The sequence below is a fragment of the Eptesicus fuscus genome, chromosome 17 (assembly GCF_027574615.1).
Source record: "Eptesicus fuscus isolate TK198812 chromosome 17, DD_ASM_mEF_20220401, whole genome shotgun sequence".
Classification (NCBI taxonomy): domain Eukaryota; kingdom Metazoa; phylum Chordata; class Mammalia; order Chiroptera; family Vespertilionidae; genus Eptesicus; species Eptesicus fuscus.
The window spans coordinates 34026083-34041657 of NC_072489.1; the positions used below are offsets into that span (position 1 = coordinate 34026083).

The following is a 15575-nucleotide window of genomic DNA, read 5'->3' on the forward strand; positions in this document are numbered from 1 at the left end:
GAAGGGAGAGAGAGATAGAAACATCACTAATGAGAGAGAATTATTTATTTATTTTTTAAAAATATATTTTATTGATTTTTTACAGAGAGGAAGAGAGAGGGATAGAGAGTTAGAAACATCGATGAGAGAGAAACATCTATCAGCTGCCTCTTGCACACCCCCTACTGGGGATGTGCCCGCAACCAAGGTACATGCCCTTGACCGGAATCGAACCTGGGACCAAGAGTCCGCAGGCCGACGCTCTATCCATTGAGCCAAACCGGTTTCGGCGAGAGAGAATTATTGATCAGCTGCCTCCTGCATGCCCCCAGTGGGAATCGAGCCCACAACCCGGGCATGTGCCCTGACTGGCAATCAAACTATGACCTCCTGGTTCATAGGTTGACACTCAACCACTGAGCCACGCCGGCCAGTCCATATCTAATGCTCAGTATCTACATGTGGCTAGTGGCATTTTCATCATTGTGAAAAGGTCTTTTGGACAGTGGTATTCTAGACAGTGCTGTTTGCTTTTCATTCTAAAAAGTTATAATTCCCAAAGGTGATGTGCTCCTTCTGTTATCTCTGATGTTAATCAAAAGAAATTTGAGATTTTTTTCAAGTGGGTTGCATTTTACAAATAGATAGTTATCAAATTGTTTTTAAATAAACTATATTGAGTTATAATTTATATGCAATAAAATGTACCCATTTAAAATGTGCAGTTTAGTGAGTTTTTGACATATATATATGCACCCCATGTAAACATCACCACAGTCAAGATTTAGAACATTTCTGTTACAATAAAAAGTTTCCTCTTGCCTTTGTAATCAGGCCCCAAATACTGTTCCTAGGATATATACAAATCTGCTTTCTCTCACTGTAGATAAGTTTTGCCTGTCCTAGAATTTCATGTAAATGCAGTCATAGTATGTACTCTTTTGTGTCTGGCTTCTTTCTCTTAGCATAATAATGTTGAAATTTATTCCTGTTGTTGCTTGTATCAGTAATTTTTTTATTGATGAATAGTATTCCATTTTATGAATATAATATGATTTATTCACTCACTTCTGATGGACAGTTGGGCTGTTTTCACTTTGGATCTACTATGAGCAAAGCTCTTAGGAGCATGCATGTACAAGACTTTTGTGGATATAGTTTTCATTTCTGTTGGTTAAATACCTCTGAGTAGAATTGCTGGATCATATGACATAGATTAGTGGAACAGAATAGAAATTCCAGAAAAACTCACATATACTTTTTTTTTTAATGAAGGTGCCAACATAATTTACTAGGGAAGGGATACTCTTATTAACATATGATGCTGAAACAAATGGTTGTCAGTATGCAAATTAAATGAACCTTTATGTCTCATAATAGACAAAAATATCCTTAAAATGGATTGTACATAGAAATATAAAAGTAAAATGTAAAACTATAAAATTTTTACATAAAATCACAGAATCTCTTTATGACCTTTGATTTAGTCAAAGATTTCTTAGTACATACAAAATTAAGCACATAAGAAGAAATTAAAATTTTCTTAACATTTAAAATTTCTTTTCTTTGAAAGATACCATTAATAAAATAGCAACCACTGTCTGGGAGAATTATTCACAATGCATATCTGACAAAGGACTTGAATTCCACACAGTGTAAGTATGCTCGTACAAATTCATGGGGACAACTCCAAGAAGAAAAAGGCAAATATGTGAACAGAAGCATTTACAAAAGAAGATATATAAACGATCAATAAGCATATGAAAAGATATTCAAAATAAGTCAGCAAAAAAGTAAAATTAAAACAGTAAGATGCTGTTTCATGTTTACTGGGATGGCTAAAAGCTTAAAGGTCTAATGGGTTGGCAAGGATGTAGATCAATTGAAATTCACACACATGTTGGTAAAAAAATGCAAAATGATACAACTTCTTTGGAGAAATGTTTGGCAATTTCTTATTCATATTTTTAATAGCCTTCTGCATTTTTTCAGTGGGTTATAGGTCACTTGTTTCTTTTCCCTCTAGTACTGAGGATCATTATCTTCAAGCAGAATTTAATATACAGCTCTTATTTTTGCTTTTTTATTTAACTCAAGGTAACATAGAAAGCAGGCAAGAGTTAAAAGTACGATTTTCAACAAGATACTTATTTTCCTTGTAATGGATAATTAATTTTAATTCTGAGAACCTGAAAATGACTAGGAGAAAATAGTTAAGGAATAGAATGTTTGGAGCTTGTCTGTATTAATGGGACTATTAAGGCAGAGATTATTTGAGTTTTGAAAAGAAAAACAATTCAATTTTATGTTTTAGTAGTAGCAGTAGCCTTTATAGGTATATTAGAGTTCTAAGAGCAAATGTTGATTTAATGTGAATTCAGCAGAGGAAATAAATGGTTACCAAATAGTGTAGCTATAGAAAAATATAGTAGGTAATTATTTTGCTGCTTTTTTTTTTTTAATTGATTTCAGGGAGGAAGGAAGAGGTAGAGAGAGATAGAAACATCAATGATGAGTGAGAGAGGATCATTGACTGGCTGCCTCCTGCACACCCCCCACTGGGGATTGAGCCCACAACCCGGGCATGTGTCCTTGGCCAGAATCGAACCTGGGACCCTTCAGTCTGCAGGCGTACGCTCTATCCACTGAGCCAAACTGACTAGGGCTGCTTTTTTCTTTTCAAATGTTTTCTTTTTCACCTATTTTTGGATTAGTAGTAGCTGTCCAATGTTCTTAGGCTATTTTCTTAACTGGATACTTTAAAAAGAGGGTTTGCTGCTGGGTTTGTCTCAAGCTGCTAGAACCATTTGTTGTTAGGATTGTGGTTGTCAGACTTGGGGTTTTGTTAGCCCTCTGTCTACAGTAGTGTTTGTCACATAGCAGGTGCTCAATAAATATTTGTTAGATGAATTTTTATCAATTTCCCAAGCAATTGAAAATGATACAATGCTCTGATTACTAGTACACAAACTTTAGTATTAGTATGTCCCAATGCCAAGCAAAGATACACCAATTGACCTTTAAGAAACAGAATGACACTTGGACTTTACAGTAACATACTTGGATTTAACCCAGTGAAATATATCTAGTTTGTCTACATAAAACCTTTCAGTGGGATGAAGGATTAATTAGTTATTATTAAAACATGGAAAAAGCATGGCCAAGGGAAAGAAAATGAATGTAGCCAATGAAGTTCAGATGTTTTTGACAAGACCATTCCTGTTATGGAGATAGAAACTTCAGAATGTTAGTCTGTTAAAAATAGCTTCATTTAACTTAACTCTTTTCTTTTGATTCCACATTTAATCAGCATTCTGATTTCACTTTTCAAAGGTCTGCTTGTGGTGAGATATTGAACTGGTGATAACGATATGAATAATTTAGTTCATGTGGCAATTGGGTTTTTCAAGTAAATTAATATATTTTGGTTATGGTTATTATGATATTTATAAATCAGTTATATAACATGAGTTTGAATTTGTCCCTGAAAAAAAGCACCAGTTAATATGCTGACAAGATGAGATCTAAAGAGGTAGGGGATCAGACCCTGATCTACCTCAGTAACTTCACCAAAGTAATAACTGAATTTCTTAGGCCTTTTCAGAGTCAGTATAACACTTACCTTGCAACTCAGATTCTTTTCCTTCCATTGGAATAGTGAGTTCAGTAGCGTGGTATTAATGTATAGAGAGCCAGCATTTGATTAATGTAATCTTGCTGCTTTAGATATGAACATTGCATAGTATATTATTTTGTCTATAGAGTGCTCCAACTTGTACAGCCAGAATATGTAAACATATGTACTATATTTCATAGATAATGAAAGTCAATTTTGAAGTTGCTCTATAATCACTGACATTCTTAATTGGAGTGTTTAGTCCACTTATATTTAATATAATTATTGATAATGTTTTGTTTAAGTCTGCCATCTTTCTATGTATGTTTAGTTGTGTGATATTCACTCATTCATTCACTCTCATTCCTCTTTTTCCTCTTTGGAGTTAATAGAATATTTTTAGGTATTCCATTTTAATTCTTCTATAGAATTTTTAGCAGTACGTGTGTGTGTGTGTGTGTGTGTGTGTGTGTGTGTGTGTGTGTGTGTGTGTGTATTTTAGAGGATACATAGATGTATATATTCAGTTAGTGAGTCAGGAATTCAGAGGTGTGGTGAAGATGGCTTATCTCTGCTCCACAATGTCTGGGGCTTTATAGTTGGGAAGACAGTGACTAGAGATGAGTTAGCAAGTTGGGGGCTGAGTCATCTTAAGGCGTTTTCACTCACATGTCTGGTAAATGCTGGCTGTTGTCTGTGTCCTCATTTGCCTGTTGGCCAGAAACCCCTATACTTGGCCTTTCCAAGGTGTCTTTCCACATAGTCTAGTTTAAGTTTCCTCATAGCATGGCAACTTGGTGCCAAGATCCAGAGTCCAAGGTGGAAGGTGCATGGCATCTTTATGATCTAGCCTTAGCAATCACTTAATGTCGCTTCTGCCATATCTCTTGGTTGAGGCAATCACAAAGGTGTACCCAGGTTCAAGGGGGAGGAACCATAGACTCTATCACTTGATGGGAGAAGTGTTAAGGTTATGTTGTTTGAAGAGCATGTGGGATGGGAGATGGAATCATTTTTGGAAAATAAATCTGCCACATCTTTCTTCTGTAGTCTCCAATCTTCTGTTAAGACCATGCAGTAGTTTTTTGTTTGTTTGTTTCAGATATTGTACATTTGAGGCCTAGAATTTCTGTCTTTTATAGTTTCTACATCTCTGCTAAGACTTTTCAGCTTTTTACTTACTATAATCATTTTCCTTTACATCCTTGTATGTATTTATAGTAGCTGCTTTAAAGTCCATGGCTGCTAATTCTAACATCTGGTTTGTCTTGGAGTCAGTTTCTATTGACTGCTTTTGTTTTTTTTTCTTGGTCATTGGTCATGTTTTTCTGCTTTGCATGCCTAGTAAATTTTAACTACATGTTGAATGCTGTGGATGATATGTTGTAGGAAGTCTGGGTTGATAATTTATTTAAGGGTTCTGGATTACTGCTTTCTTTCATACCTGAGTTTTATTTTAGCAGGCATTTAAATTAACGGTTAATCTTCTGGTATTGTGAGGCTTGGTTTTCTTTGTTGAGGCAGGCCTATTTCAGTTTTCTTTTTTGTCTGAGGGTGTGGTCCTTACTCCTAAGGTATGGCCTTTCTGGGGTCCCAGCTGAATACCTGAAGTTCTCAGTGAAATCTCTCTACTCTGGCTGGGCCAGAACCCCTCCCAGTACTGTGCTGTCTCTAGTGTCATCTCTGTTATACTTTCGGATTCTGCATATATGCAGCCCAACCCTTAGCCAGGGTCCTGTGGTGAATTTCCATACAGACTTCTGATAACCCCTTTCTATTTGTCCCCTTTTTTCTGCTACCCTGATCTACCAATTCTGGCTGCTTTAGCACCCCAGAACCCTGTTTACCTCAGTGAAACCTTTGTTCTATTTCCTTCTGCTGTGTCAGAAAAGAGCCTTCGAACAGAGAGTAAGGCAATCATGGGTGTTACCTCTTGTTTCTCTCCTTATGTTTAAAAAATTTATCTTTATTGTTGAAAGTATTACAGATGTCAGTTTTTTCCCCATTGACCCCCTCCACCCCTTGACCCCCCCACAAGCCTTCACCACACTATTTTCTGTGTGTATGGGTTATGCACATCTATATATATGAAAGGCTAATATGCAAAGTGTCCCCTCAGGAGTTCAATCGGGAGTTCGATCACTCGCTATGATGTGCGCTGACCACCAGGGGGCGGCGCGGAACATGGCGGGTGACCACCGAAGTGGTGGGGCTCGGCGGGGCATTGAGGGAGCGAGGGAAAGAGGAGGCAGGTAGGTGGGGAACCGCACAGTGGCGGCACACGAGTGGTGAGGGAAGGAGGAGGTGGGGAGGCTGGAACCTGATTGGCCCTGATCACTGGTGGGGCCTAGGGACCCTACCTGTGCACTAATTTCATGCACTGGGCCTCTAGTATACATATAAGTTATTAACTTTGGTTAATCTCCCCCCTCCCCCCCCCCCCGAGATTCATCAGTTTGTTCCATGCTTCTATGTCTCTCTGGATCTATTTTGTTCATCAGTTTATTTTGTTCCTTAGATTCCACATATGAGTGAAATCATGTTATACTTGTCTTTCTCTGGCTTATTTTGTTTAGCATAATACTCTCTAGGTCTCTCCATGTTGTCTCAAAAGGGTAAGAGGTCCTTCTTTTTTACAGCTGTATAATATTCCATGGTGTAAATGTACCAAATCTTTTTTATCCTCTCATCTACTGATGGGCACTTGGGCTGTTTCCAGATCTTAGCTATTGTAAATAGCACCGCTATGAACATAGGAGTGCATATATTCTTTCTGATTGCATTTCGGGGTTTTTAGGATATATTCTGAGAAGCAGGAATACTGGGTCAAATGGCAGTTCTATATTAAATTTCTTAAGGAAACTCCATTCTGTTTTCCATAGTGGCTGTACCAATCTACATTCCCACCAGCAGTGTACTAGGGTTCCCTTTTCTCCACATTCTTGCCAGCACTTGTCATTTGTTGTTGTGCAGTTGTTGGCATTTGTTGGTAGCCATTCTGACAGATAAGAGGTGATATCTCATTGTGGTTTTAATTTGCATCCCTCTGATGGTTAGTGACTTTGAGCATTTTTTTGTATGTCTCTTGACCATCTGTATATCCCCTTTGGAGACGTGTCTATTTAGGTCCTTTGCCCATTTTTTAATTGAATTGTTTGTCTCTTTTTTATTTTCTTTCAAATATGTTTTTAATTGACTTTTTAGAGAGAGAGGAAGGGAAAAGGATAGAGAGATAGAAACATTGATGAGAGCGGAACATCATCGATTGACTGCCTCCTGCATGGCCTATATTGGGGATGGAGCCTACAACCTGGGCATGTGCCCTGACTGGGAATAGAACCAGCTACCTCTAGGTTCCTGGGTCGATGCTCAACTGCTAAGCTACACCAGCCAGGCTGTCTCTTTTCGTGAGAATCATAAGCTTGTGCTGCCTTTTGTTCAGTGCCTAAAAATGGTTGCCTCATATATTTTGCCCAGTTTTCTTGTATCAAGAGGAAAATACTATATAATGGTCAAAAGTGTATAAATGTTACTGTCAGAAAATTTTTAAGAGATGAGTTTTTTAGATTGAATACCAATATAAAGACTTTTTAAAGGATAAAGTTATCTGTTTAAATAACTGTGCTACCACATAATTTATAGTGTTCAAATTTACTTTTTATTGAATTTTACCCATAAATTTGTATTGATTTTCTCTATAAATGGCAAATAGAGTGAAAATTTTTATATTATTCTCTCTCTCATTAATGACAGATACTGCTAATCAATCATGATATTCTTTCTTAGTCTCCAGCCTTGATGTTGTCTTAATAGCCTGACTGTTGCATCTCAATAAGCCACCACCAATTTGATGCCTATTTGCCATCTCTATTGTATTTCTTTGTATTGTTTCAATCACTGTTACTTTGTAGGATATTTAATTTTATGAAAGGTTATCTCAATACTTTTCCTTTTCTAGAACTGAAGTGACTTTTAAAAAATGCATGTTATAAGGAATCCAATGACTATTTAGTAAGTCCTTAGTACTTCTTAAATGGAACATAGAAAAATAAAAAATTGGGGAGCAGAAATTTTCAGCTGTTGTGCATATAATAAATAATATTTAAAATTTTAAAGAGAATAAAAAGTTTGCTTTGAGTATACATCATAGTCACCTAGCTAAAGTGACATAAGAAGTATCAAGAAATTAAGAGAATGGACTTTCTGTGGCTAAAGTCTCTAGGAGGGATGTAAAAAGATAGTATTTCCAGCATTGTAACACATTATTCTGTTTTGTTGGTTATCATTTCTTACCCAGATTTGTGATTTTGTGATAGTGTGTGCCAATAATTTTTTTTAAAAGTCCTCAAGATAGGTTTAGTATGGATGAAGATGTAATTAAGAAAAGCCTCAGGAATCTTTATAAATAGGAATCTCATTAAAATTAATTATTTCTCAAGGAGGACTGTTGCCACATAAAAAGAACTCTGCTTCTTTTTCTTTAATTTAAATTCTTTATTGTTTAAAGTATTACATAAGTCTCCTTTTTTCCAAAGTGAACTCTCCCCGGCTGCCCCCACCCCTCCAGCACATGTCCCGCCTTTCCCCCTCCCCCCAATCTGTGTTCAAGGGTTATGCTCATATGCATGCATACAAGTCCTTTGGTTGATCTCTTACCCCCCTCACCCCCTGCCTTCCCTCATAGGTTGGACAGTCTGTTCGATGCTTCTATCACTCTGGTTCTATTTTTGTTCATCAGTTTATATTGCTCATTATATTCCACAAATGAATGAGATCATGTGGTATTTTTCTTTCACTGACTGGCTTATTTCGCTTAGCGTAATGCTGTCCAGTTCCATCCATTCTGTTGCAAATGGTAAGAATTCCTTCTTTTTTTTTTTTTTTACAGCAGCATAGTATTCCATTGTGCAGATGTACCACAGTTTTCTGATCCACTTATCTGCTGATGGGCACTTAGGCTGTCTCCATATCTTAGCTATCGTAAATTGTGCTGCTGTGAACATAGAGGTGCATATATCCTTTCTGATTGGTGTTTCTGTTTTCTTGAGATATATTTCTAGAAGTGGGATTACTGAGTCAAATGGAAGTTCCATTTTTAATTTTTTTGAGGAAATGACATACTGTTTTCCAGAGTGGCTATACCAGTCTGCATTCCCACCAGCAATGCACGAGGGGTCCTTTTCTCCATATCCTCTCCAGCCCTTGTCCTTTGTTGATTTGTTGATGATAGCCCTTCTGACAGGTGTGAGATGGTACCTCATTGTTGTTTTGATTTGCATCTGACTTTGAGCATGTTTTCATGTGTCTCTTGGCCTTCTGTATGTCCTCTTTCGAAAAGTGTCTATTTAGGTCTTTTGCCCATTTTTTTTATTGGATTGTTTATCTGCCTTTTGTTAAGTTGTATTAGTTCCCTATAAATTTTGGAGATTAAACCCTTATTGGAGATAACATTGGCAAATATATTCTCCCATGCAATGGGCTTTCTTGTTATTTTGTTGATGGTTTCTTTCGCTGTGCAGAAGCTTTTTATTTTTATGTAGTCCCATTTGTTTATTTATTCCTTAGTTTCCATTGCCCTAGGAGCTGTATCGGTAAAGATATTCCTACGACAGATGTCTGCTATTTTGCTGCCTGTGGCTTCTTCTAGGATTTTTATGGTTTAAGTCCTTTATCCATTTTGAGTTTGTTTTTGTATATGGTGTAAGTTGGTGGTCCAGTTTCATTTTTTTGCATGTATCTGTCCAATTTTCCCAACACCATTTATTGAAGAGACTGTCTTGACTCCATTGTATGCTTTTGCCTCCTTTGTCAAATATTAATTGAGCATAATGGCTTGGGTCGATCTCTGGGTTCTCTGTTCTGAAGAACTCTGTCTCTTATTTTTTCTAATTTAAAATTATACATATCTTCATCAATTCTGTACTCTTGGAAAATAAAATAGGACAGAACATTGTTTTTCTCTCGAAAGTAGCATATGCTTATGTTTTAACAACACAATTGTAGAAGTGTTGAAAGTGAATTTGTGAAAACCTCCACCTCCATTTCTGAAAACTCATGATAACCAATATGACCACTTGAGTATGTAGCTTATCCTCTAGACTCCAATTTAATATGTGTGCATGGCTGCCACATGTGGATAGTGTATATCCCTATTAATGTGTATATCCCTATTAATGTAGTGTTGGTTTATGTATTAGATTAAAAATTTTAAGTTACCAGACTTAGAGTGAACTAAAAATGAACTGTTGACCCTCTAAAATACCTTTTTTTTCTGCTCACATTTACATTGTATGCTTTTTATGAGAAAGTTTTTTTGCAGATCATTTGTTGCTTATTCACTTTCTCTCAAAAGGAACCCATGGAGAAAGATATGGCAAGTAGCAATGAGTTGTTTTCTAAATTTTATAATCACTTCAAGTAATCTGTGCTTGTTTTGGTCATTCCAATTATTCTTAGCATTTCTCTAAATTTCTAAATTTCTAACCACATTAAAATACTGAGAAAAGACTAAATGTATAAAGCTTCTTGAAGAAAATGTAGAGGATATTTTTATGAGTTTTAGGCGTAGGGAAAAATTACTCAGGATACAAAATTCTAAACAAAAGAAAAATTTAGTATGTTGGATTTCATCAAAATTTAAAATTGTTGATTATTAAGACATCATTAAGAAAAGGAAAAGACATTGTCAACAGGAGCAAATTTTTATGATACATATATCTGACAAAGGACTTGTACACAAAATATATAAAAGACTCCTATAAGTCAGTAATAAAAAGACATTATTCATTTGAGGAAAAAGAGCCATTGACTTGAATAGACATTTCACAAAAGAAGCTATTACAAATGTTTAATAAGCCAATGAAAATATGCCTAACATTATTAGTCATAATAGAAATGAAAACTAAAACCACAACAAGTTACTATATCATGCTCATTAGAAGGATTAAAACACACACACACACACACACACACACAAACAAAAACTAGCACCAAATGTTGATGTGACAGTGGAGCAACTGGAATGCTTTTGAAATGTTGGTAGGATTGTAAAATGGTACAATTGGTTTGGAAAACTATTCAGTGGTTTTTCATACGGTTAAACATCTATCTACCCTTTATACTCTTATCACCCAGCAGTTCTACCCCTAGCTATTAAATGAAATGAAAGCATATGTCCCCCAAAAGACTTGCACAAGAATGTTTATGTACTGTATTTGTAGTAACCTCAGACTGTAAACATCCTAAATATCTATCAGAGAAAAATGGATAAACAAATGGTGTTATATTTATTCAATGAAATAATACAATAAAAAATGAATTATTGCTATATGGAATAAATTGAAAAATGTGAAAAACATTAAGTGAAAAGCCAGATACAAAAGAATACATATTATACAATTACATTTATATGAAATTCAAGGCCAGATTAATCTATGGGAATATTGGTAGCTACCTGGGAGCTTGGTGTAGTTTTGAGGGCAAATGGTTAAGAAGGAGTTTTTCTGGGGTGGGGGAAGTGTATTTTATCTTGATTGGGGTGGTTGTTAACATAACTCATAGAATTGTACCCTTAAGATATGTGTATTTCACTGTATGTGAATTTTACCTCAGTTTAAAGAAAAGTCCAAAACTACAAATTGAAAATGTACAAGAATGTAGAAGATAAAGAGGGTAAAAGAGATGGTGAAAGGGTGTGCAACATTCTCCCACGAGGTCCCAGAACTAACACACAGAGTGGCCAGCTTCAGACCACACCAGAGTACCACCCAAACACCTATACAGATGACACACCCATCTGACAGACAGATGGCAGACTCTGCAGGCACTAGAGCCCCACTAAAGCAAATCCTATTTCGTGGGGTCAGCCCCTTTACAATAACTCCTCTGCTGTAACCGTGGTCATTCCTCACAGCCAATCAGCCTGAGGGTCAATCCCTCCCACTGAAGTGCAAACAGCAAGCAAGGCTCAACTACAAAAGGAGGAACACACAGTCCACACAAAGATACACCTGAAGTACTCAGCTCAGGTGACTAAGGAGATTTCATGCCCAGGCCCACACATGACTCCTATTGCAAAAGGCCACTCTATCAAGATTGGGAGATGTAGTAGCTCAACCTAATACATAGAAGCAAACCCAGGGAGGCGCCCAAAATGAGGAGACAAACATTCCCAAATGAAAGAAAGCAAAACTCCAGAAAAAGGACGAAACAAAATGGAATAAGAAATCTATTAGTTGCAGAGTTCAGAACACAGTGTTGTTGTTTTTTTAAATGTTTTTATTGATTTTTATATAGAAAGGAAGGGTGAGAGATAGAGAGATAGAAACATCGATGAGAGAGAGACATTGATTGGCTGTGTCTTGCATACTCACTACTGGGGATCAAGCACACACCTGGGCATGTGTCCTGACCTGGAATTGAACCGGGGACCTCTTGGTTCATGGGTCGATGCTCAACCATGCCGCTACGACTGGCCGGGCCAAAACACTGGTTTTAAGGATGCTCAATTAACTTAGGGTAAGAGTAGATGAACTCATTGGGAACTTTAACAAAAAGATAGGAAACATAAAAATGAAGATAGAAAACATAAAGGGCCAGTCAGAAATAAAGAATACAGTAACTGAAATAAAGAATACATTAGAGGGAATCAATAGTAGATTAGCTAAGCAGAGGATTGAATTTGCAATTTAGAAGACAAGGTAGCAGAAAACACCCAATCAGAACAGCATAATGAAATGAATTGAAAAAAAATTGAGACTAGTTCAAGGGGCCTCTAGGATAACATCAAATATACCAACATTCGTATCATAGGGAAACCAGAAGGAAGAGAGCAAGGTATTGAAAACCTATTTGAAGAAATAGCGTAAAACTTTCCTAACCTGGTGAAGGAAATAGACATGCAAGTCCAGGAAGTGCAGAGTCCCAAATAAGATGAACCCAAAGAGGTCCACACCATAATTCCAATGGCAAACGTTAAAGACAAAGAATCTTAAAAGCAGCAAGAGAGACAATTAACTACAAGAAAGCTCCCATAAAACTGTCAGCTGACTTCTCAACAGAAACATTTCATATCAGAAGGGATTGGCATGAAATATTCAAAGTGATGAAAAGCCAGGACCTATACTACATTACCCAGCAAGGCTATCATTTGCATATTTTGTTTTTCCTGGAGTTACAACTCATTTTCTTCCCTTTTCACCCCCTCTTTTTAACTTTAGTTTCTATGTTCTTTAATTCATTCTAAACTTGCCCCCAGCTATATAAATCTCTCAGTATGTTTCAGCACATTTGATATTGCATCAACTTATTTTCTCTAGGAGTCTTCTGGTCTGCCCTAATCTGGATTAGTTCTCTAGGCTTGATGTAATGCTGTCTGCTTGAGATGTTCCTTCACCATCATTCTTTTCCCTTTCATGAGTTTGACTCTTCAGTTCCTGGAACTTGTCATCTTCTTTCATGGTTTACCATCATTATTTTGGTGTAGCACATTTTCTAGTAACTCCCTGAGAGAGAATATACAGGAAGCAAAATTATTTGAGACTTTGCTTATTTAAAAATGCCTTTATTATATATTCACACTTGATTTCTAGTCTCTCTTTGTATGGAATAATTTTCCCTCAGAGTAAGAAAGTTTTGCCCAATTTTTTTTTAGCTGCTAATGTTGCCATTAAAAAGGGCAATGTCGTCATGATTCCAGATTCTTTTTATGAAATCTATTTCCTCTCTAGTAGCTTCTAAGGTCTTACGTTTTTCTCTCCAATATTCAGAAACTTCACTATGATATGTATGCCTTTATTTGGGTCTATTTTCATAATTTTTGTGGATATTCTTTGTGTCCTTCAGTTTGGAAACTTGTATCCTTTGCAGTTTTGGCTATTTTTCTTGAATTTTCTGTGCTTTCTATTATTTTCTCTGGAACTCCTATTCATATATTGAACCTCCTGGACTTTAAATCTTTTAAAATCATATCTTCTGTTTTCCATTTGTCTTTTTATTCTATTTATTCTAATATTTCCCCAGACTTACACTTTTCTAATTCCTCATAGGATTAAGCAAATGTATATACATAATGTACTTAATTAACATAGTGCCTGGCATATAATAAATTTGTGTTGCCTGTAGTTGTTGCTGTTGTTAGTTTCTTAACTATTTTGAGGGAGAGGTCTTTAGTCTTGATTCTTTGACTTACTAACTATATATGACCTTGGTCAAGTTCTGTAATTTCTTTGATACCTACTTCCCTCATCTGTAAAATATAGATAAGCTCTACCTCAGATGTTTGTGAGCATCAAATGAGAATATATATGTGAAAGTTCTTAATAAACTTTGTAATAGTTTAAACTATTACAGAGTTAATAGTTTCTACTTACATCTTTCAAATATCAAAAGTTTTTAGTTTGAAAAAATGATGGCTTTCAGGGTTATTTTTAAGATTACTTGCATGTGACTACTTCTTGCAAATCTGTATGAACTAGGTAACTTTAGCTAAATGCTAATACTACCCTTTAAGAAAGTTATTTCTTAATATGGTAGGCTGATTATGAAAATATTCATCCTATGAAAAGCTATGGCTTTACTTCAGATTGTATAAATCTGTGTAATGTAATAATTACTTAAGAATGACTTGATTACTAGTTTTAACCCAAGGAAGGAATATTTATTGGAGTTTATTTATTTCTCCTAAATGCTACTTGAAATTAGGAAAAATAGAGTTTGTCTTTTGGTTTTTCTCAATATTATTAATGTAATTTCAAATGTTAGCTCATTTTTGTTAATGGTGGCTTTTTGTTTGTTTGTTTTGTTTTAAGGTTTTTGGATTCAAAGCATAAAAACCATTACAAGATATACAATCTGTAAGTATATTTTCTTTTTTGTATGCTTCCAAATACTTCTAAAATAACTATTAACTGAAAGTTATTTTCTTGTTAGAATGAGGTAGAGTTAAAGGTATATTTGAACCGAATGTATTCCTAAAAGCTTTAGTTCAAGAAGTCTGATAGAGAGCATTGTTAGGTCATTTAGAAAGTGTAGTGATGAGGTAAAACAGTATTGGCACAGATTTATGTTACTTATTGTGCTTTAAATGACTTGGCAGTTAGCCCATCTTTGAGCCCATAACCATATAGTAACTTGAAGTGTAGAATACAGTAGAGCTTCTGTTAAAGCATTAATGACATCTTCCAGGGAGGTATGCTCCACAGTGAATATAATTTTGTTTATTTTGTGTCTCTAAGTCAATTGATTGAAATAGCTTTTTGGGTATTCTCTAACTGTATATAACATAAATAAGTTACCTAAAATTGTTGAATTGGGTCGTTTTCTTTGTTTGAGGAAGGAATGTAAGGATTGCCCATCTGATACACCTAGCTGACCTTATCTTTAACCTTTTGTTTTTTTCTTTTGACTGTGATTAGAGATGTGAAAAGGAAAAAAGGAACTAAAGAAAAACGGGAAGAAAATATATAACCATTTCTGCCCTTGAAGACTATTTTCCTTTCCCCAAAATATAACCATTTTCTATTTTTTAAACAATGGCATATAATATGTGTTAATTTTCTCCCTGGCTTTTATTTTTCCTATGTGATCTATAAACTATACAACAGGAAAATTTTAAATCTGAATTTACTTATACCAATTCACTGTTACCGTTTTATAGAATTTATTTATCAAATGTAAGGACAAGATTCTTTTCTACCTTCAATGAGCATTTAAATCTTTACCAAAAAATATGAAAGATTCTCTGTCTGTTGTCTTGTGAGATATTGTGCTTTTTTTTTTTTTTTTTAGCTTTAATTGAGTGATCTTTCTGTTCTGATAAGACCTGAGAGTGAAGTAGACACCAATATTGTTTCTCCTAGTGAGTTTTCACTAATTTCTTCAGATTTACAAAGAAGCATTTATCATGTACTTGACACGTTCGACATGATAAAATATGTTGTGGGTCAAGGTGAATAAGATGTAGTTCTAGTTCTCATGTAAG

General features: G+C 35.5%; 1 protein-coding gene across 2 annotated transcripts in view; it reads left to right on the top strand.

Moving 5' to 3' along the window:
- PTEN (phosphatase and tensin homolog) overlaps nucleotides 1-15575 on the top strand; it is an 84591-nt gene that overhangs the window by 38149 nt on the left and 30867 nt on the right. The window contains exon 2 of one of the 2 annotated variants that reach the window (XM_028127610.2): nucleotides 14404-14448. The exons of the other annotated variant lie outside the window; for it this stretch is intronic. Coding sequence (XP_027983411.1) covers nucleotides 14404-14448 — 45 coding nt within the window. The remainder of the gene's footprint in view (nucleotides 1-14403; nucleotides 14449-15575) is intronic. 2 annotated transcript variants of the gene reach the window in all.